The 25,090-nt window shown below is 36.4% G+C and overlaps 1 protein-coding gene across 3 annotated transcripts; it reads left to right on the top strand.

Annotated features, from left to right (window-relative positions):
* Positions 1-176: 176 nt before the first annotated feature.
* LOC139954284 (uncharacterized) lies at positions 177-25,090 on the top strand. Of its 3 annotated transcripts, none has more exons than XM_071954019.1 (16): positions 177-681; positions 1,619-2,428; positions 4,003-4,080; positions 4,953-5,118; positions 7,436-7,669; positions 8,176-8,334; positions 10,080-10,287; positions 10,561-10,599; positions 12,400-12,662; positions 13,819-14,199; positions 14,964-15,071; positions 15,943-16,180; positions 17,955-18,071; positions 18,714-18,856; positions 22,573-22,779; positions 23,228-25,090. In XM_071954019.1, the coding sequence occupies exons 2-16, from the start codon at positions 1,657-1,659 to the stop codon at positions 23,301-23,303; spliced, it is 3,189 nt and encodes a 1,062-aa protein (XP_071810120.1). In that variant the 5' UTR covers positions 177-681; positions 1,619-1,656; the 3' UTR covers positions 23,304-25,090. The 3 variants fall into 3 exon arrangements, with proteins under 3 accessions (XP_071810120.1, XP_071810121.1, XP_071810119.1); XM_071954020.1 differs by lacking the exon at positions 10,561-10,599 and adding an exon at positions 10,379-10,417; XM_071954018.1 differs by lacking the exon at positions 10,561-10,599 and having other exon boundaries at positions 10,080-10,326.

The raw sequence follows: 25,090 nt of genomic DNA, 5'->3' as shown, positions 1-25,090 counted from the left end.
TTAAAAGCATTTTAAAAAGTATTCTATCGATTTTTAAATGGACCTTAGCTCAATTTTATACAGAAATATATTTATTTTTTATTTATAAGCCAAACTTTGAGATAACAACTGTTTCCATACTAACACCATCTACTCGTTTAAAAGTGTAAATTTATATTGAGCAGTTGCATGGCAACTTTATGCCAGCAGAACGTGTATTGCGCTGCTAATCCGTAAGCACAACACTAATTTATTTTAATTATGTCTAATTGATAGAGTTTGTTGTTAGCACGAAATGTAGGGCGGGATAGTGAACGTCAACTCATGAAACTGGATAGTCTTTATTAAAATTAGTTACCAGAATTCAACGAACAAGACAAGGCATATAACGTTTCAACACACAGGATCATTTTACTACATTCGTCGTGTGTGGCACTCTGTGTGTGTTGTGGCTCTGATCTGGAAAAAAACCCGAACAATCCACAACACACAAAACACAACTTCATCCAGTCCAGTGGCACACCACCAAGGCCCAGGCAAATGTGTAGGACAACGGTGTAGAGTGTGGAGGACTCGCTCAGCTCAGAACGTTACCTTTAAGTATACGACACTTGCCACAACAAAATGAATTATGGATAATTCCAACAGAGCACCACCGTCTCCAGAAGTTCAGTTGTCAAACTAAAAATAGTTTTTGGTAAAGTAAGTATATTCTCTCAATCTCATCCCGTCTCTAATTCAGGACTACAGTCCTACACTGACACTGAAGTGAAACTGGGGCGCTGTTTATCTGAATTCTGCCGTTTTCGAAGTTCAGTGATATGGCGCTCTTAAAAAGTCAAAATTTCAAAAAGAGAAGTACAACCCACTGGACCTGTGTCTATACATGTACCTCAACCATGTCGACATATAACTGAAAGACAACCAAGCATGGAGGAAAAAAAATGTTTCCTCAATGAACCAAGCGGATAACTTTCGCCACCACTTTTTCACTCATTTTTACAAAAAGGGATATCTCATTGAGGTAAATTAGATACTACATGTATATAATTTTATGACCGGAACTTCTGAACAAAAATGTTTTTTTGGTAACTGTTTGTTTTTATGCAGTTAATAGATGGTTTTCTCGCTGACTATTTTACATCAAAGAATGTTATTTTAAAGACAACCGAACTCGAACTTACTTAACTGACACTGTACTTTTCAAGTATTTCATTTCGGTGATAAACGTGTAATTGAATTCAAGGGCAGTGCACTCGTGGTTCTTCTGCTAAGTCCCTTTTAAACTATTCCTAGAACTTCCTCATCTTAAAGCTATCGTGCCTTTCCCGCTTGTGCTCCTAAACTTTGGAACGCTTTACCTAATGTAATAACATCAGATGCTGTAGTTCTCTTCCATTGTTCAAAAAACTTGCTGAAAACTCATTTATTTAAATCCTCATACACATCTTGACTTAGATTATTCATTGTATAATTTATTATTGTATTCTATATTTCTTTTTTTGTTGTTTACAAAAAGTTGTTTCTTGTACACTAGATAGATGGCGCATCATTAATTGCATTATTATTATTATTATTACATGGACTACACTAACATTTTTCTTACATTGTTTTGTTATTTATATTTTCTATTTTTCAGGATGGCAGAAGCAGAGAGCTCTTAAATGTTGTTGCACAATGACATCGTATTCTGCGCAAGTATTTTTCTTCGATCAGAAGGTCATTTTCAAACGGAAAAAGCGACGCAGGAAGCACCCAAATGAGCTTCCAAGAAGTCTCCGTTTTGCCAATCTCAATCCTCGCCTTGCCGCTTTCCTGTCGAGTCAGGAGAGACAAAAGAACAAGAAAGCTCAGGATGGGGAGGGCGGAGAGGAAGGGCAAGACGGGGAGGACGGTGCTGATGGATTCGCTAAGCATCTCCGAAGACGCGGCAGTTTGGACAGCTTGGAAGACGGGGATTACTCCCAGAGGCAAATGTACCACGAGGCGGTCGTTGCAGCTCCAACACTCCTAGTCCAACTTTCAAAAATTATCTACCTCTTCGAGAAGGAACACTTGGATCTTGCCAGGGAGTTGGTGAACGACTTGCAAAGCTCCTACAAAGGGCTGACCGCCGAGGTCCAGTACACAAAGTACGAGTGGCAGTGTCCAGAAAATGCCCCGCGGGAGGACCAGAAGGAGACGGAGGGCGGGGTTAAGAAACGAGACGGCGACCAAGAAGAGAATGGAGAAGGAGATAAAGGGGAGAAGAAGAAACGCAAAAAGAAGAAAGCGGGGGATGGTGACGAGGATACGAAGGGTTCCCAGTCGGCAATGGATAGTACCGTAGGGAGTGCTATGTCCAGCTATAGAGACATGCAGGGTACCAGTAGCTCAATGATGCAGTCATCGCAAAGAGCAAGACCTAAGACTGAGAAGAGTAAAGTACAGCTCAAAGCTGAATCTGGTGGTAAGAAAATTTTATTGTATTGAATTGGAAGAAAAACATTGTGAACAAGTTGTGTATAATGTACATCTTACACTAAGGGCAACGTCACATGAGGCAATTTACAGGCACACACCATGCACAGGGTATACGGCGGGTGGGTTTACAGCTGCGTCTTTTCGGAGCGAATAATGCGACTGCCTTGAGCAAGGCTATTCTGGCCCGAAAGAGATGGGAATCATCAAAAGCTCAAATATGGCCCCTGAACATGTCTGGAAATACCGCCGAGAGAAAAGTCATGAAATTTTGACAATTTTAGCCGTTTAATTCGCTAAAAAAGGTATTTATTAATGGGAATAACAGTGTGAGTACCCGGTCTTCACTGCGTGGTAATGACCTTGGTTGGTGGCTGGCGCTGTTAACAGACCTCGCCTCCGGCTCGGTCCGTTAATAGCGCCAGCCACCAACCCGGTCATTACCGCGCAGTGAAGACCGGGTACTCGCACTGTTATTCCCTAATTGTTTTACAAGTTACTCATGTGCTAGCAAACTGGTCCTGTAGCAAGGACTGCGGTTGGTACATGTAGCCTCTCAAAGTTGCCTCGTGTGATGTGCAGTTTGCCTGAGCCTTTTTAAACCCCATATCATTCCAATGACTGTCAAGCAGTGACTTAAAGAAATTTTAAAGTTGTTCTTAGAGTTAATGACATACTAAGTGGGAGACTGTTCCTTCATTTTAAAGAACTCTGTTAGAAGAAATCTTGTCTACATGTACATCTTTGTGTTTTACATAACATTGGTTTTAATTACTCTAGACTGTCCTTGTGTGTCTGTGGATGCCAACTTAAAAAGTCTTTCTTGGTCTGTTCTCTCTAGCTCGTTTATCTAACAAATTTATTGGGTACCTGAAATTACATTCACACACATACATACAAGTACAATAGATCATTTTTAAACACTTAAAGGCAGTGGACACTATTGGTAATTGCTAAAAATAATTATTTGCATAAAACCTTACTTGGTGACAAGTAATTGGGAGAGGTTGGTAGTATAAAACATTGTGAGTTACGGCTCCCTCTGAAGTGCCATAGTTTTTGAGAAAGAAGCAATTTTCCACGACTTTGATTTTGAAACCTCAGATTTAGAACTTGAGGTCCCGAAATCAAGCATCTATTAATACACACAAAATTTCGTGTGACAAGGGTTATTTTTCTTTCATTATTATCTCGCAACTTCTATGACCGATTGAGCTCAAATTTTCACAGGTTTGTTATTTTATGCATATAATGTTGAGATACACCAACTGTGAAGGCTAGTCTTTGACAATTACCAATAGTGTCAACTGCCTTATAACAAATTGGAGCAATATAGAAAATATTGGTTGCACAGTTTTTAGTAACCCACAGGTCAAGTTTAGAAGTGGTGTTAACTAGTCCATAGCAGTTTTTACTGCGACAATGTATGCCAATTGCCAGGCTCTTTTCATTCAAACAGAACACTAATACTACCAAACAGTTTGTCTGACCCCTTCATGCACAGTGAAGTAAATGTACGTACTTTTCAATACTTTGACTGCTTGATTATTTATTTGTTGACAGTACATGTATCTGATAGGAGAGCTTCTACTGCGAGTCATAGGGTGTCTGTTCCACTGCTGGGAGAAGCACAATCTGAAGGTAATGTATGTATGATGTCTGTTTTATAAACTGCAACACTAAGCAGAAAATTGACTTACTTGGGATTGATGGGTGAAATTTAAAGGGAAGGTACACGTTTGGTAATTACTCAAAACAAATATTAACTTAAAAACTGACTTGGTAATGAGCATTGGAGAGCTGTTGATAGTATACAAATATTGACTGCTTCGAGTGCTATGGTTAAAACTATGACTCCCGAGGTGATCCCCGGAGCGTTCTATTTTCCCCAGGCGAAGCCGAGGGAAAATAGAACGCTCCGGGGATCGTCGAGGGAGTCATAGTTTTTAACCATTGCACGAGTAAAAGCAGTCAATATTTGTTTTATAACACCTCAAACATTTCTAAATAACTATTATTAAGTTACAGACCTGAATGCTACAATCCACGTACGACGCGAATACAGATTGCAAACACTTTTACTTACTGTGTTGCATGTAGTGTCGTGCATTCCGAAATGGTTACAGACTATTAATTTATCATCCTCCTACACGCAACGTACGTCTGAGTACTGCACGCCGTGCGCTAGTCTGTCGGACTAGCGCACGGCGCCGTGTGCTAGTCTTCGGACTAGCGCATGGCAAACCGACGAACTATCACACGGCCCTCATCTAGCAAAACTAAGACATGTCATGTGACGCGCTCTAAACCAATGAGCAGGCAGAATACTTGCAAGGGGTGTTATAATATAAAATATTGTGAGAAACAGCTCCCTCTGAAGTAGCATAGATTTTGAGAGAGAGGTAAGTTCTCACTGTACACTACAAGCCTGCTGCCATTGGATGACTCTGGTTTATTAACTACTGGACTTGATAACAAGTACTCAACCATAGCGTTCATGATTATTGTTGTAGTTGTCCACCAGCCCAACTTTCTCCAAGTCATCAGCTTCTCAATGTCTTCCAAGATCTGCGAGGAAAAAGGATGGATCGTGGAGAAAGAGGAGACGGAGAAAGAGTTTGAGCAGCAGACAGTGTTAGAATGGGCCAGAGAAAGACTCCAGCAAGCTATGGCATTAGCGTAAGTTAAACAATTTCTGTGGCGTCAATCTATTGATGAAAGTGTGGATTATTTCTACGAATCTATAGATGATGTGACCTGTGACATCACATGTTTACAAAAGATCCACCAAGCTTGGACTTCCTGCAGGCACGATTTGTACACAGCCTAATGGAAGAAAACATAAAATCTGATATTTTATTGAGATTGCACTGTCCAATTCCTATCAAATTTTGATATGATGAAAGGGGGCACATCTTAAAACTTGTCCAGCTTTTACTTTCATAACTCTTGGTTTTATGTGGAAATTATGACACAAAATGTCAACTTTCCCATAGGACCAGTGCAGTATCTTGCCTGCTAGACTAGCTAAAGAATGTACAAGGTCAAACGTATTGAAACTAAAGGTCACATGATCTATACTTAACTGTAGATTCATTATGAATCTACACTTATCTGTAGATTCATGGCATTTCACATGCTTGAATTCAATCAAATAATCCTGAATTCTGGCTTCTGCTAGATTGAAATCTGAGCTTATTTATTTTATGCGATTCTATTTTTCCACCAGTGTGCCAAGTATTACACAAAGACTTATCAACATGCAAATTAGGCTTCCAATGTTTACCGAGTGCTACGTGTTATGTTCTCTTGTAATATGAAACTTTAAAATGTAAAGCAATTCAACCTGTTTGACAATGTACACGTATGATCAATTTCATGCTAACGATCAGTGTACTTTGCTTCATTGTTGTCAGTTGCTTAGTTACATGACTCTGTTGCTATGTTACAATATTGTGTTTGAGACATATCTCTCTTTATGGCATCACGTACACAGCTGTTAAGTGCCCTAGTTTCTAAGTGTTGAGTGTTCTTATGTTTAGCTAATAAAACATGTAATAACTGAAAGACCATTGTGGATAAATGATGTTTACATTTCATAAAACTTGTTAGGTTACTGGTCTGATCTCTTAGCAAACAGATGTTCTTTTTCTCCTGGGCCATAACTCTGTTTTCATGGTTTTTGTTATTGGTAAGCTTGGGCGATACCACGATATTATCGAATATCGCGATACCAATTTGGAAACGATTTTGATATCGCATCGATTTGGTTTTAATCAAAATCTTGATAACCGCGATATATCGCGATTGATCGCGATATCGATTATGTATCGCAATATCGCAATGTATTTCCTAGCTGAGCAACTTGCACCCCATAGGTTTGGAGTAAAACCAGAAGAATAGGTCATTAGAACACCTCTCTTATGCCATGACTGTCTCTTCTACAACTTTCACTGGGAGTTTGAAGACTGATGATGTCAAATTTAATCGTTCACGATTATATCGAATATCGCGATATATTGTCGGCGATATATCGCGATATATCGCGATTGAAATAAATCGATATCGCCCAACCTTAGTTATTGGATGATGATGAAGTTTTTAACGGCCATGATATTCTACCTACTTTGGTCTGTTTTCCGAGTTTTGTTTGCCCTCGACAAAAATAATTTTGTTTTTTAATAAAGCCTGAACAATCTGTATCAGCAGACGCCATTTGTTTACACCTACATAGGTCAGCTCTTTACAGGACAAATTTTGTCCTACTTTTTTCCTTTTGACCAACATACCTGTTTTAAAGAACGCCTCTTGTCACGTCACCAGTGCTGTAATATTTGTGTATTTTTTAGGGATGAGAAATTCCAACTTTTGTCTGAATTATTAAAATGTAATAAGAAATTTTCTATACTTTTAATCGCAGTGAGAAGTAGGCAATTAACCCCAATACAAGTACAATACAAGTAAGATTATAAAAGTTAGTAGAGAAAACGGCATGTCGGCCTATTGAAGAAAATAAATAGAGAGGCCTACCTGTGTCTCGTGTAAACTAATACAGATATCTTACACAGTGATCAAAAAGTATTTCAAAGTTATTATTTCATCATACCAACAGAGGATTACCACCAATTACAGGCATGGTGATTAAAGTACAGAGTTTAAAAGAAGTACTCATTAAATTACTTAATTAAAAATTCACAAATACCATAAAAATGTCAAAAAACACACCCACCACATTCACGCATTCCTGAATATGCATCCCTGTAGAGACAACTTTTGTTCTTTCTTTTGTCCCTGTACTTAAGATTTTCCCGTAGACTTTGTACACAAAATTTCTTGTGGAGCATCCCAGTCTTTAGAATTTCCCTATGGAGTCATTTTGTTTTCCCTTCTTTGTTTTGCCTTTGGTCTCAATAAGGTATTGAATATAAGAGCAAGGACACACAAAGCCACAAAACTGTTATTAAACAATAAACATTTATCCCGCTCCTACCAACAGCCAAGAACAGCTCCAACGCGAGAAGGATCTCGGTCGAGATCGCCCGTTGTATCTTCGTTACTATGGTGATGCTAAGCGAGAAGCCATTCTGAAGTACACTGGGAAGCGAGGGAACAGTAAATCACAGAGCCACAGCGCTGGAAGGATCATTGCTCCAAAGTTACCTCAAGTGTCTGGCTCTATAGGTCAACATAAAGTCATCACTGGTCTACCTGATGGCACCATGAACATCTTGTATCCTTTAAAATAGATAAAATTCAAATCTACTACAGTGATGTTTGAAGCTTTGTATGTTGTGAACAATAAGAATAAGCTATAAAAAGTGGTAAACTTGCGGGTACAACCACATAATCCTGATGTGCCTGGAATAGTAGGCAGTAGAGTATAATGTTTGAATCGTTGAGACCAAACCAAAACTACTCGTCTAAATCAATCACAAGAACCATCTCTGCCCTCACAGGTACCATTTACCTCTGGGTGGAGAGAAGCAATTATAGTTAAGTGTCTTGCTTAGAGACACAAGTGTCACGACCGGGATCCGAACCCACAATCTGCTGAACAGAAGCACCAGAGCTTGAGTTTGGTGCTCTTATCCGCTCGGCCACGACACCAACAATAGAGAGATCAATTGTTTGTTTATGGGGTGCATCTTTTGTAGCTTACTCAGGAATTATATTACTTAATTTATTGTAAGCCATTTGACCCTGTATATTATAGTCCTTGACCTGTAATACTCACAGCTATCCATCAGGCAATTTAGCCATTATTCTAAGTAAAGCTGGCTTTGGTCGTCCTGGTTATTACACCATTGTATATAATGACAACGATAGCCATGATATGCTGGCTGAGTTTACTCCTACTGGACGAGGATGTTGCCATCATCCCAATGGCGTTATTAGGTAAGTTGAACCAGTTGTCTTCAGATGTACTGTAATCTCAAGTGTTGATGACTCGAGTCGGTGACTTGATCATGGATGAGATTGTTCAGCCTTTTGGCTGAATTCAGACTTTTTATGTGGGCCTGGTGAATACTGAAAATCACACAATATTTTTTTCCACAAATAAATAAATCCTGCTCTCTGGTCAACTTCTCTAGTGCTTCGGATACTGTTTCCAAAAGCTCCTTGAAATCTATAACCCCAGGGGAATACCAACCAGTAGAAATGACATCATTGCAACATGTACCTTTGAATTTGTATCCAAGTTTCAGACTTTTTCGTTAGTAATGACTCTCACCCCTGCTTGATGGACTTGAGTCAGACTCTATCTGTGGCATGGGGATTTGTTAATGTAGTATAGACGATGTGACCTATGTTTACATGTACATTCAAACCGCCCTCTGTTGACAAAACACTATATACGTCATGTTTCGCCGGGCACTGAGTTGCGCAGTCATAGTAAGATTGCGTACAATTTCCAGCTGGCTGCAAAAAGACAAAGGTTTTGCCCGGTGGTATGCGCGCGAATATACCATACATAATTGTAGAAATTGGGTTTGAATATGATGAGTTAATTGTGCATGATCCTGCACACATTTAATATAATACACAGGGTAACTAGCTGTGTATTCATGTCTGCAGAAAGCTTTGGGCTCCCTAATTTAATTAACTTGCCACTTGACTTGACTTGGGGAAAAATTACTAATGACTTGACTTGACTTGGGGAAAAATTACTTGAGTGTTGAGAATTGACTTGAATAAAGTTGATTTTTATGACAATGCTGTTGTTTAAAATAAGTGATGGCAAAACCCCATAGGATACAGTATGTTAATCTCAAAACAGTTTGAATTTGTTTTCATTTAAATTTCCTTTTGGTTTATTCCATGAAAGGGGTATTAAAAAGTCTGAAATTTTTTTAAGGTAGGGACCCTGATAATTTTGGGTACATTGAAGGGTCTTTATAATTAGTAGATTCATCAAAAAGCCTTTGATTCATTGACTACAAAGTTCATGCTCATTTAGTAAATGAATTTTCTATGAAACACAGCCAAATACTCACGTAATTTTCGTTTACGTTTCGACTAGTACCACTAGTCATCCTCAGAACGAGGCACAACCAGTCGGTTGGTGGCGCTGTTTCCTGCTCTGGCCACTGGATGGTGGTTTGGCTGATGTGTCCTCCCCCAGGGTGGAACTAGGGGTATGATGGGGTCCCATATGTGTGAAAGTTCGTACCCATCCTCGTCTCTGTTGAGAGTTGATCGTCGTCTCCTTATCAGAAGACTTACGCGAATCCACCGTCTAAATTTGTCGCCCTCTCTATGTAAAATTGCACTGTCCGCCCAATTGATCACATGGTTGTTGTCCCTAGCGTGTTCTGTTATATAGCCGATTTGGTTTCTTTTCCTACTGTTGATGATTTTCTTGCCCTCATCATTGTGCCGGATGTTTGTTTGTTGACTTCTGTTTTGTGTTCTTCGAACCGAGTACTGGAAACAGCGCCACCAACCAACTGGTGGTGCCTCGTTCTGAGGATGACTAGTGAAACAAGTTGAAACATAAATGAACATTACGTATTTGGCTGTGTGTCATAGAAATTTCATGTATTAAGTTGATATTTTACCAGCCTGATGAACTTCTTTCATGATGTTCATGCTTATGTTGGATAAAAACTAACAAACTTCACGTCGATGTTTCTCCCTAGATTCTTGAGCACCGAGAAAGGAGGCATGGTGATAGACACAGAGGGCGTGGTCACTCGCAAGTGGGGATGGCCCCTCCCTCATCTACGCATGGCCACGCCCATATTCTTCCATCTGAATCATAACATTAGCTTTAGGTGTCACAATAAGACCCAGATGACCTTGACGTTCTTGTGTCACAAAGAGACGGCGAAGATTCAAGTGGGTCAAGTCATGATGGCAGTTGAACCAGTTACTCAGGAAGATATGGTGAGATATGAGATCTAAAACTATTATAGCCTATAGACCCATTTTGGGTCAGGTCATGATGGCAGTTGAGCCAGTTACTCAGGAAGATATGGTGAGATATGAGATCTAAAACTATTATAGCCTATAGACCCATTTTGGGTCAGGTCATGATGGCAGTTGAGTCAGTTACTCAGGAAGATATGGTGAGATATGAGATCTAAAACTATTATAACCTATAGACCCATTTTGGGTCAGGTCATGATGGCAGTTGAGCCAGTTACTCAGGAAGATATGGTGAGATATGAGATCTAAAACTATTATAGCCTATAGACCCATTTTGAGTCAGGTCATGATGGCAGTTGAACCAGTTACTCAGGAAGATATGGTGAGATATGAGATCTAAAACTATTATAGCCTATAAACCCATTGCATATGACGTCACACTCTCATAAAAAAGAGGCAGATCATTGGACAATAGCTGTTCTCTGTGTGTAAAAACATGGCGTGGCCTCAGCGTACATGTACCTGTAGCGTTTCACGTTATGCAAGGGGGAGCTATTGATTTCTTACACAATACAGAACGCCTTTCGAACAATGCGCGTAATTTTGACTGTCAACTCTCTTGTGTGCATGTTTGTATACAATTTTGACACCCAAAATGACACCAAGGATAGGCACATGTGAGTACGCTGCGATTATTGCAAGAAATCTATAGCGCATTTTACAATATACTCTCCTGGGAGCTGAGAAAGATTACAGGAATGCTATTGGCCTATTTACCATGGCAGTAATGTAAAGCGCATTGATATGCTATTATAAAAATAATGTTAAATATATTTTCTTTGCCAATGTTTTGAACTTTCATCATTACAATTGAAACTTTAAAATCTTCACTGGAAATATCTTCAATCAATTTTTTTTTGATCTTCATAATATTGTCATTTACTTTGTGGTATATTTGATGAATTTATCTGAAATATTGTTTTATCCAATTGCTTTGTTACTCGATTTCTGTGTGTTGGTCAATATACTTCCCAATCATCAAGTTTTAAAGGATTTTATCATTTTAAATGTTTTAAATTGGGTGTGTATGTATATAAAGGCATTTTTGTAACTTCTTTTAAATTAATTTTGGGGGTTGAACAAAGAATTGACTAGAGTGGGATTCGAACCAATGACCTCCGGATTAACGTGCCGGCGCTCTACCAACTGAGCTATCTAGCCCTATATTGGCGGTGTCCCTATTTAAAGCCATTATACACTTTCGGTAAACAGTATTGTCCAAGTCCCACACTTCGTGTATCACAACTTATATATAAAATAACAATCCTGTGGAAATTTAGGCTCAATCGGACATCGGAGCCGGGAGAAAATAACGGGAAAACCCACTCCTGTTTTCGCGCGTTTCGCCTGGTCATGACATGTGTTTATAACAAATCCGTAATTCTCGTTAACGAGAATTTATACTGTTTTACCGTTTTCTCAAAAAGTAAAGCGTTTCATGGACTAATATTTCAAGAGAAGTCTTTCACCATTACCTTCTGTAAACCCTGTAAATTATTTGTAAATCTGTGAACTTTTTTTTTTTTGCTGTACCAAAAGGGTCCGATGGCTTTAAAACAAAAATAGGGACACCACCAGCATAGGGCTCAGTTGGTAGAGCGCCGGCACGTTAATCCGGAGGTCATTGGTTCGAATCCCACTCTAGTCAATTCTTTGTACAACCCCCAAAATCATTTCAAAATTTACCCAGTCAGTTTCCCTTGTGGTTTATATTGATATCTTTTAAATTAACTAAGTGTTTGTTACTCACTTGTTTGTTTATGCTTTAATCATAGTATTTCATAAACCTCAAAGTTTAATAGTTTTTATTGTTAATGTTTTAATCAATCTTGAAAAATATTTTGTGTGTATATTAGGCCTAATGTAAACCAAATAATGTGTCGTAGCAACTGTCCCAATAGTCTGAGGAATTCAAATTTAATCAGTAACTTATAACTAACGAAGCAAGTCATTGTACCAGTTTTTTGTAAAAATTAACTCGCAAATGGCTTTATTATCAAGTCACTTTATTTTAAGCTTTTTATTTTACAGGGATATTTGGAAACAGAAGAGGCCTTCCAATCTAATGCAGCAAAGGAAAGTATAAGACCTCCACCAGTTGTTAAGAAAGCACCCAAGAAAGAAGCACAAAGATGGAAGGCTAAAGGAACCCCGTTTATTCACCCGAAGGTAGCTAAGATAAATACCTTCAAGGATCAAGTAGCGGAGATTGCTAAGAGTCTTGAGATGGAAGAGAAGACAGAGTATGGAATTCCTGCTGAGAAGGAACTTGCTGTGTTAAATAGAAAAGCTAGGTATGATAAGATTTTAAAGGGAATGTTACATTTAGTAATCACTCTTAAAGACACTGGACACTTTCGGTAAACAGTATTGTCCAAAGGCCCACACTTCGTGTACCACAACTTGTATATAAAATAACAAACCTGTGAAAACTTAGGCTCAATTGGTCATCGGAGTCGGGAGAAAATAACGGGAAAACCCACCCTTGTTTCCGCGCTTTTCGCCGTGTTATGACATGTGTTAAAAATTAATCCGTAATTCTCGCTTTTGAGAATTGATATTGTTTTAATGTTTTCTCAAAAAGTAAAGCATTTCATGGAATAATATTTCAAGATAAGTCTTTCACCATTACCTTCTGTAAACCCTGTGAATTATTTGTAAATCTGTGAACTTTTAATTTTTTTTCTGTACCGAAAGTGTATAATGGCTTTAAAGACAGTGGACACTATTGGTAATTGTCAAAGACCAGTCTTCTCACTTGGTGTACATTATCTCAACATATGCATAAAATAACAAACCTGTGAAAATTTGAGCTTGTTTGGTTGTCGGAGTTGCGAGATCACTATGAAAGACAAAAACACCCTTGTCACACAAAGTTGTGGCTTTCAGATGCTTGATATCGAGACCTCAAATTCTAAACTTGAGGTTTCGAAATCAAATTCGTGGAAAATTGATTATTTCTCGAAAACTACGTCACTTCAGAGGGAGCCGTTTCTCACAATGCTTTATACTATCAACCTCTCCCCATTGGTCGTAATCAAGAAAGGTTTTATGATAATAATTTTTTTGAGTAATTACCAATAGTGTCCACTGCCTTTAAGGGTTATGGAAATAAAAGCTGATTGGCTACAATCCGGGCCATATCTTGTTGAGCCCCCACACCACAGCCCCCTTGCCCCCTTTCAATGTTGGCGGTCTACGCTCCCATCAACATTGAACGGGGGACGGGGGAGAGAATGTTAATTGGCAGGGTGGAAGTGGACAGGGAATGTTTTTTGCAAACTCTCATTCCCAAACTCTGCTGATCAGAAACAGCAGAGCTTGTGTCCGGTGCTCTTACCTGCTCTGCCAAGACACGGCACTTTGACAAATCTAAGAAAATAATCCCACCAGGGTTGGAAGGGAAGGAAAGAACCCTGGAATTAATTAATTCATTTTTTCTGATTTCAGGCTTGCTTGTGAGGACTGGATGGATCATTATCGCATCGCAGTCGGCATCATGCATCTTATGAATGACTCAACCCTTCCCAAGCGAAGGAAACGTGGCGTCCAATCTGCAAAAGCAACTGTAACAAAACCTCTCATTGAAGACGTTACAGACGCAGACTCCCCGAACAAGACGCGATTCGCCAAAGCCAGGGTTCCGTCCGCGCCTCTGATGTCTTCATATAAGAAACGACCTTTCAGCACGGTGTCTTCATTATCGATGAGCAGAAGCAGCCGCTCAACGAGCACTCGAGCTCTTGATAAACAGGACAGAGTAAGAATTGATGTCGATGACCAAGGAGCCACGCCCAATCCTTGCACACCGGCGGCATTCTCAATTAGCGGGTGAGTTAATTATAAAATTACATTTGCATCTATGAAACAACTGATGTTTAAAAGTACAAACCATACACTGGAAGGGAGGGGTTAATGCCGGCCGTACTCTTTCATTTTCTGAAAACTATAAAAACTTGGCCCCTTTTGCACCACTAGATAAGATATATTTCTGAATTGTACCGGCACATTAATCCTGAGGTCGTTGGTTTGAATCCCACTCTACAATGCTCTAGATAGTCAACTCTTTGTTTAAAGGAACAGGTTGCCTTGGATCGGTCGAGTTGGTCTTTGTAAAGCGTTTGAAACAGTTTTTTATAAAATGCATACGGTTGGGAAGATGTTGTAAAAGTAGAATACAATGATCCACACGGTTTTCCTAAAACCTCACCGACTAACACGGTCAGCCATTTATGGGAGTCAAATTTGTTGACTCCCATTAATATGTTAATGGTTGACCGTGTTAGTTTGCACAGAAAAAGGAAAACCACGCAATTTTGAGGTAAACTTGTGTGGATCATTGTATTCTACTTTTAAAACATCTTTCCAACCATATGCGTTTTATATAAAACTGTTACAAACGCTTTTTGAAGACCAACTCGTCCGATCCAAGGCAATGCAATTTCGAGGCAAACTAGTGTGGATCATTGTATTCTACTCTTAAAACATCTTTCCAACCATATAAAACTGTTACAAATGCTTTTTATAGACCAACTCGTCCGATCCAAGGCAACGTGTTCCTTTAACCCCCAAAATCAAATTGTACCCTCTTACAGAACAAATGCAGGTGGTGGTGACAGATCACATAGTCCAGCTAGCAGGATTGCTATGTCAGCTGTAAGCACTGATCGGAAGAAGCCATCCCCGCTTACTGGCTGCCCAGTGTATCCTTATACAGAGTAATTCAGTGGAATTTATGGTTATTTTGTAGTGTGTCATATTGACCCATTTCACCTGACGTCATCATCAGAATAAGCTTGGATGCGCCATTTTGGTGGTCACTGTCAACATGTGTTATTCAGTGAAGTGCGCATTTTTAGGTGACGCGGCGTTTACACGTAAGCCTATTGACCACCAACATGGTGAGCTTGGCATCAGTTGCCGCGTGTGACGCGCGTGCAAGGGGTCAATTAACCCCTGTTGATATTATTTCTCATAAAATAAATGTATGAGTAGTTGTCTTCTTTCAAAAATTATCATTGCCACAATGAAACCCTGACTTGTCAAAGGCAAAGTCCACATAGTTAGTTCCAGGATTTGATGTTGTCATGAGAGAAAATTACTTCACAGTTGGTGTATCTCAAGAAATGCATAAAATAACAAACCTGTGAAAATATGAGCTCAATCGGTCGTAGAGATAATAATGTAAGAAAAAACACCCTTGTAACGCGAAGTTGTTTGCTTTCAGATGCTTGATTTCGAGACCTCAAATTTAAAATCTGAGGTCTCGAAATCAAATTCGTTGAAAATTACTTCTTTCTCGAAAACTACATTACCTCAGAGGGAGCCGTTTCTCACAAAGTTTTATACTATCAACCTCTCCCCATAACTAGTTACCAAGAAAGGTTTTATGCTAATAATTATTTTGAGTAATTACCAATAGTGTCCACTGCCTTTAAGTAGGCATTCACTGTGATTTGCTGAACCTCAGCCAAAAGCCATGGCAAAAAATCTGCCATGATTCGCTGGAACCTTGGAGAGCTCAGACGTTTTATGATTTACATGATTTATGTGGCCTTAACCTAAAATTGACAGTGCTCTACGAGCTGAGATGTTAGGAGACACAATGGCAACTTGTCGTTGTAGTCGTCATAGGATCCCTAGCATCAATGACATGGAGTTACAGCGCTTCCTGACCAGGGAGGTACCAAAGTCACAGCTGATTGTGATATGTGTGACGTCATCCCTGCTGCCTGATGGTCTACCATGCAGTGCTATGCTTCTTAGCTTGTACGAAAGGCAAAATAGGAACAGAACCAAGCCGTGTTACCAGGTAAAGTCGGGGGTTAGAATATGAAAGGGATTGTACTCGAATTCAAGTTCTGGTGTTTAAGTCACCGGAGTGTGGGTTCGAATCCCGGTCATGACACTTGTGTCCTTGAGCATGGATACTTCACTATAACTGCTTCTCTTCACCCAGGGGTATAAATGGGTACCTGCGAGGATAGAGGTTGATATTGTGAATGAAAAAGCCTTCGGAGCACCATGGCAGCCCAGGGCTGTATACTCCCTATAGGGAGCTGAGAAAGATTAAAGGAATGCTGTATTGGCCCAATGACCAGGGGATTATGTAAAGCGCATTGATACGGTTTATTGTGAAATGCGCTATATAAGAATTTATGGTATGATAAGCAGAACCATGAAATTGGGCCCTGATGTTGTCGGGGGGGGGGGGGGGGGGAAAGAAAACATAAACAGCACACTACAGTCCCACTGATAGTTCCCTAGTTTGTTATAGAGGCACTGGACACTATTGGTAATTGTCAAAGACCAGTCTTCACACTTGGTGTATCTCAACATATGCATAAAATAACAAACCTGTGAAAATGTTTAACTCAATTGGTTGGCAAAGTTGCGAGAGAATAATGGAAGAAAAAAACACCCTTGTCGCACAAGTTGTTTGCTTTCACATGCTTGAATTCGAGACCTCAGCTGATGTCTTTAATTCAATTCAAATATTTAAGAGAGAAAAAACTTCTTTCTCAAAAACAGTGTTACTTCAGAGGGAGCCGTTTCTCAGATTGTTTTATACTTTCAACAGCTCTCCATTGCTCGATACAAAGAAAGTTTTTATGCAAACAAATATTTTGAGTAGTTACCAATAATGTCCAGTGCCTTTAACCCTTTAGCCCGCATAACGCCCTGAGGCGCCCTGCGTATGACCACGCATACCGCCCGCACGCGCCCACGCAGTTTGACATGGTGTAATTTGAGTTATACACATGTGATTATAACGCAGCAAACAGCCGTAGATAGAGCGCGATCTCAAGATGTCAACAGTCTAAAAATAGCACATGGTCCACATAAGAAAAAATGACGTAAGGTTCAAAGGTCGAAAGTCATTTCACAATCAAACAACGCATGTATGAGTGGGTGCTTTTTCTCTGTGTGGAGTCGTACATTTTCTCTGTGTAGCCGGACCGTATAGGGGATGTACCACGTACTACGCGCGCATGTACACAGTAATGGCAGTCTTCCGCTTGTTTCGCGTCAAACTTTCTGGTGTTTTTACACATGGAATACCGCGATTTGAAAGGATTTTACAAAAGATTTTAGGCTGTTGATAATAGAGGCATTCATTTTCATTTCTCAAGGTATGTTGTGATTATTTTCAACCACTTTTCGTAGCTTTGTTTTCCTGTCGGACGACAGTAAAGTTGAGAAAACTTGTGTGCACAACTTTCCACGTAAACAAACCTTCACTTGATACGCAAACAATGTTTTCAATTTTTTTGGATCTCTCTTATGTTTCCAACCTGAAAGCTTGAATTTTGTGAGACAAACAAAGCAACTGTGACAATCATCCAAAAGATAATTTCATCCTCTACAAAATAAACTCAACTTGTAACACAAGAAAATAATCACACCGACAGTTATCCGACGTTTTTTTGGATAGGGCTGGAAATCGATTGAATTTTCCTGGCGCACTAAGGAGCGTGTGACATTATGTTTAATGTTGCGTGCGTGCTAAAGGGTTAAACTCACTAGTAGTGTATGTACATGTAGTACGGCAACTATTCAATGTTTAATACTTCTATTTGTTTCAGAGTCGTGGTGATTCTTATCGTATGCTGATGTATGATGTGTCTTCAGCTGGTGACCAAATGACAACCGGTATGCCGATACTCTTCACACAGCATAACGCCATACCAGGGATGTTTCTTGTAAGTATAGTCTAACTGCTTGTGCGGTTTACCACTGTATAACACACCAGGAGTTGTTTAATAGATTTGAAAATTACATTGGGGGTAATACTCTATTAAATAGCACATCCCCACTAACGCTAAAAAGATATGAGCTCGATATGGTGACATCACGCATTTACTCGGATCACAGACAAGGTGTCAAATATTATTGACGTGTTTGCATATGTCCAAGCTATTGGTAGCGTTTTATGTTTACTCATACAATGTAACCTGCACTACATGTAGTCTGGGGTCTGGAGCGCCGTTGCGGTGACCTCGTGAGTGCTGGAAATTTTGTTTGAAGTTAGGATGTTATTAGTTTGGAGTGCTATGGGAGACTTTGGGACGCTAGGTGGCAGCAGTCTTACCAGGTAAATGTCCATTGTTTACGCAGTTCTGAGCATGCGCACATAACCCAGAGCAATGGTTTTTACCTGGTAAGTCTGCTGCCACCTAGCGTCCCAAAAGCACCCCATTGGGATTGGTAAAAGCATAACCAGCAACAATAATACACACAAAATTTACTTCTCCTAAACTATTTTGTTGGTGATTTTCTTTCTAAGAATTTCCATGATTGCATTATTTACCAGAGAAAGTGTGCTATTAATTTCCTTATTGCAGATCTATTCTAACACCAAACTGCTGTTCTGCGATCATATCTTCAATGGGTACGGCAATGCCAAGAAGGATTTTCAGAAGCAATTGTTGAAGTCGAAACGAGATTCCAACTTGGGCAATATACTCCCTCCAGACTTCCACTTTAGGTAAGGATTTTCCATTGCGTTTATTTTATATAACAATACAACATGGAACAATGCATTTACCACTTTTATGGTCCAGTAAGCCAGTAATAAATAATAAAGATATAATTGATTTAAAAAAGATTCCTAACTTTGTGTGAGCAGGGCCCAGTTTCATGGCTCTGCTTACCGCCGAATTCTGCGCTTATGATCACAATTCCCCGCTTACGTGCAAGCGCCGAATTTCTGCGCTTAAGCCTTGTAAGCGTAGAATGCCTACATGTATTAACGTGAAGTACGCAAGTGCAGAAGCCCAAATTTCTATTGTTTGTTGCATATTTCCATGTATATTTCTATAATTGCTTGTAATTTTTTCCTGATTTATAAATTTATCTTTATACCTTATCATACATTCTTTTTATCTGTAGGGATTTTGTTTTTAAATGTTTTCCTGTCATGTTTGTTGTAAGCACCATGGATCATTGTTTTCGATGGATTTGGCGCCATTTAACTGGTTTACTATTATAATAATAATAATTATTTACTATTAATGCATATTATATTACCACTTTTATGGTCCAGTAATCTACCTTTTCATACTGAACATCCTTTGTCCGCACCCATTTACTCTTATTGGTTCATGGCCACCAATTGTTTATAAATTGTTAACTTTTAATGGCTATATTTATCCTGCTTTTTCTTGATACCTTCTCTTAATTCTTTCCTCCGCTTTTCGCTATAAATTGACATGTTTTTTGTTTGTACTTGTTTATGCCTCTGACGAAGGTCCGGTTTGGATCAAAAGCTAAGGCCATCTACCATACTCATTTAAAGGCAGTGGACACTATTGGTATTTACTCAGAATTAGCGTAAAACCTAGCTTGGTGACGAGTAATGGGGAGAGGTTGATGGTATAAAACATTGTGAGAAATGGCTCCCTCTGAAGTGCCATAGTTTTCGAGAAAGAAGTAACTTTCCACGAATTTGATTTCAAAACCTCAAGTTACAACTTGAGATCTTGAAATCAACTATCTACACGCACACAACTTCGTGTGACAAGGGTATTTTTTCTTTCATTATTATCTCGCAAGTTCGATGACCGATTGAGCTCAAATTTTCACAGGTTTGTTATTTTATGCATTTGTGGAGAGTACACCAACTGTGAAGGCTAGTCTTTGACAATTACCAATAGTGTCCTTTAATATAATATTTATGTATGCAACACTAACATAAAATATGATAACATAAAACATGGTACGCCCCAAGTCTCTGGAACTGACTCCACATTATGCACTTCAAACTCACTGGATCTTTTTTTTTAAACTGCTCTTAACTATGTACTTTGTACATCCCCTCATTTTTTGCTTATTGTATTCTCTGGTTAGCCTTTATATGTAATTGTAATGTCATGAATGTTAGCAAACGTTTCATTTTCGGCATACTGATCTTAATTTTGTAACTTTTGTGGCCTTGTGTGTTATTTTAATTACTGTCTGATAACATTTTGAGGTTTTGAATCTAAGTTTTTGTTAATGCTCTTTGGTTATTTTCTTCTCTTGTTTTAATTTCAATTATCAACCCACCTGTATCCTAATCTACGCTTATTTGTAGTATTGTTAATTGCATTGTTATTGTTTGTGTAATTTGTAGTTTTTTGCGCCAAATAAATAAGGTTTCAGGGTTTTTAGGGCACAAATCTTATACAGGCAATAAATGTAATATAAATGTACATGTTTTAATAATAATACAGTTTAGACAGGTAGATAATACACTTTTGGGATACTGCAGGGGAGCTCACAAGTGTGAGACCAAACCAAACACCCATGTAACTTCAAATACGTAGATTGAGTAGTCAGTTAAAATAGTAAGATAACGTAGGGCTCAAGGGGCATACTGTATTACATACAAATATTACAAGTTATTATTATTATTATTATTATTATTATTATTATTATTATTATTATTATTATTATTATTATTATTATTATTATTATTATTATTATTATTATTATTATTATTATTATTATTATTATTATTATTATTATTATTATTATTATTATTATTATTATTATTATTATTATTATTATTATTATTATTATTATTATTATTATTATTATTATTATTATTATTATTATTATTATTATTATTATTATTATTATTATTATTATTATTATTATTATTATTATTATTATTATTATTATTATTATTATTATTATTATTATTATTATTATTATTATTATTATTATTATTATTATTATTATTATTATTATTATTATTATTATTATTATTATTATTATTATTATTATTATTATTATTATTATTATTATTATTATTATTATTATTATTATTATTATTATTATTATTATTATTATTATTATTATTATTATTATTATTATTATTATTATTATTATTATTATTATTATTATTATTATTATTATTATTATTATTATTATTATTATTATTATTATTATTATTATTATTATTATTATTATTATTATTATTATTATTATTATTATTATTATTATTATTATTATTATTATTATTATTATTATTATTATTATTATTATTATTATTATTATTATTATTATTATTATTATTATTATTATTATTATTATTATTATTATTATTATTATTATTATTATTATTATTATTATTATTATTATTATTATTATTATTATTATTATTATTATTATTATTATTATTATTATTATTATTATTATTATTATTATTATTATTATTATTATTATTATTATTATTATTATTATTATTATTATTATTATTATTATTATTATTATTATTATTATTATTATTATTATTATTATTATTATTATTATTATTATTATTATTATTATTATTATTATTATTATTATTATTATTATTATTATTATTATTATTATTATTATTATTATTATTATTATTATTATTATTATTATTATTATTATTATTATTATTATTATTATTATTATTATTATTATTATTATTATTATTATTATTATTATTATTATTATTATTATTATTATTATTATTATTATTATTATTATTATTATTATTATTATTATTATTATTATTATTATTATTATTATTATTATTATTATTATTATTATTATTATTATTATTATTATTATTATTATTATTATTATTATTATTATTATTATTATTATTATTATTATTATTATTATTATTATTATTATTATTATTATTATTATTATTATTATTATTATTATTATTATTATTATTATTATTATTATTATTATTATTATTATTATTATTATTATTATTATTATTATTATTATTATTATTATTATTATTATTATTATTATTATTATTATTATTATTATTATTATTATTATTATTATTATTATTATTATTATTATTATTATTATTATTATTATTATTATTATTATTATTATTATTATTATTATTATTATTATTATTATTATTATTATTATTATTATTATTATTATTATTATTATTATTATTATTATTATTATTATTATTATTATTATTATTATTATTATTATTATTATTATTATTATTATTATTATTATTATTATTATTATTATTATTATTATTATTATTATTATTATTATTATTATTATTATTATTATTATTATTATTATTATTATTATTATTTTTGTAATGGATGTACACATGTAAGGCGCTGTATAGGCTTAGTTTATTATTATAATTGTTAAGCGTTACTCATCCAGCATAATTTTCAATAATTTGTGTGTTTTCAGCCCAACCTATGGGAGGCGGGGCGCCCGTTCGGCATGGGGTGGTGAGATTGGTGGCACCAGGGAACGTCGCTTCTCTGGCTTCCCTAAACTAGGTGCAAGCCAAGGAGGTCAAATGTTATCTGTAGCCTCCAGTCCAGACCACAGTAGGTCATCCAGTGCTACAAGCTTGGAGCAAATCACATTACTAAGGCCTGCTACAACATCAAGGTTAGTTGTGCAGCCCATTGTAACATCAAAGATGACCTATGACATTTGAACTTTGACATGAAAGCCTGATGATACTGTGGAATTGTTTGTGTTGGTTCGTTCAATTAAAACAAACATTTTCCGTTGTCACAAACTGACACCATGCAATGTATTACAATGCAGCATTTTTTTTTCACATTTGAGGTTGGTGTTTTAGTAGGTCAGTGCGTGCCATGTGTTATAATGGTAAATTTAACCTTGATTTCAGTTCGTGAAAGTGATAATTGTCAGTTTACAATGATCAATAATCTTATTAAAAAAGTAAAGCTCTTGAAGTGATGAAACTTCATGAAATTGTATGCTTCTATGAACATTATTTGAACATGTGAGAAACTAAAAATTAACAAGAAAAGTGGTTTTGTACATTGTGTGTCAGTTCTAAACTATGATTTCTTTGTGTGTTCTACAGATTGGCAGACAGTACTGCAGCAGACTTTATGTCTTTGAGTCTCTCTTACAATGGCAGTATGCAAGTTGCATCTTGAAGAAGGTCACCAGCAGTTCATTTGAGATGTCTTCATCAAGCTTCCCAAATGTATACATATACAGACGAAAACCCAAAGAAACCAAATGTTGTTTTGGTAAAAAAAAAATTGTCAAGTCTGGAATGTCATCTTTGAGAGGGCAAGGCCATTTTCGTTTCGCAAGTGGGCACTTCCACTGGAAAATCTTCAAGTCTATGGGAGACTTTTGCAGTGGAACCAAGGGCAAGACTAGGGCAACAGAGACCTACAGTAGTGGTCTCTGTTTGTGTACATGTATATCAAGAGTTTTTTCTTTTATTTAAAATAGAAAAAGAATGTCATATGTAACTTATTCTATTCCCTTGTACAGTCAATAGTCTTTCATAAAATGTTTGTGCCAAAGAATAAATGGTTAAGAGCAGTCTGGTCGTCGCATGAAAGAGTTAAATCGCACTTTTGAGTATATGTTGTTCGAATGGAACAAGTGGACTTGACGTTTCGAAAGTACTTGTTGAAGATTGCTAAATTCCAACTTGGGCCTGTGGAGTTGTAATCTTAATCAAGGCTGTCTCGCTCTACTCATGTAGTTAGTTTATGCAGTTATCCACGCACAGAGTTCTTCATGATGATATACACGCACACAGCTGTGTTAAGGGTGTCAACCGAGGACATCTCTTTGTTCTCCCATTGTTTGGACATAGTTTATTTTTCAGACTTACCCATTGGTTTTGTTCACGAAATCGAATCGAGGAAGTCCTCGGTGTGACTTTTTCCCAGATCCCTTTAGTTATAACCCTCTCCAAGTCCTCGGTTTGAATGCGTGGACATGCCCACGCTCACAGTCCGTCAGGACGACACACGCACACACTCCGAACAGTCCACGCACAAAGTATGACAGGTTCAGGGTTATATAGCCATGGTGCAAGGGTGGCACTGGGCAGGCTTGCTCCAATAGACCTTTATCATGCTGCCTTCATCTTGGTCATGTTCCTCGTATCGGACAACAATAATGAATGCTAATAATCACTTCGCAAATAGGAACCAGACTATTTTGTTCTTCCAGCCTCGGTTTGGTAACATTGATATCAAATGGGAAAAATTCAAGATGGCTGCCCCATGATAAAGGTCTATAGTGGATGGAGGGGACTTCACGTGTAATATAAACTTCACTACCGCGGAGCGAGTTCAAAATGGTCTCAACCTTTCGACTAGCTTGCTCTAGTCAAAATCACAAGACTTTAGCAAACATGTATTTAGCTCTTTGGTCATATTATTACAATTTTGAGTGTGTATAAATTGCTTTAGATGTATATAAATTGGTGCTGTTTACAATTTAAACTTCCACAACTCATTTACCATGTTCATGTAACTTATTTGTTTAACAAACAAGCCCAATATGTGGCCGAGGGTGTCCTCCAATACTGTCCTCCCTTGTAAAGAAGTTCCCCCCCCCCAAAAAAAAAAAAAATAAAATAAAAATACTACAAAGAATTCCTGAGGGTCATAGAATGCAATGAAAACCTTATAGAAGGTGGGGGTACCATGCCACATATTAAGCACCAAATGTGATTGTTATAGTTTGATCACGGCCTTAACTTTGGGGGGGGGGGGGTAGTTTCAGCCAAGCTTGAAGGCCGAGTTGTGATAACAATTTTATCTTCAGGTAAATTTGATTCATAGCCTAAAATAGCACAACACCGAAGCGCTGAATACCGGTTTGAAAACATAATTTGTACATAACAATTTGTAATCTGTATTCTGCTTGACGGAGTAGTTCTTATATCCGTGTACCATGTCCTAAATACACT

This window comes from Asterias amurensis, chromosome 2, assembly GCF_032118995.1.
Source record: "Asterias amurensis chromosome 2, ASM3211899v1".
Lineage (NCBI taxonomy): Eukaryota > Metazoa > Echinodermata > Asteroidea > Forcipulatida > Asteriidae > Asterias > Asterias amurensis.
This window is presented reverse-complemented; position numbering and strand designations above follow the sequence as displayed.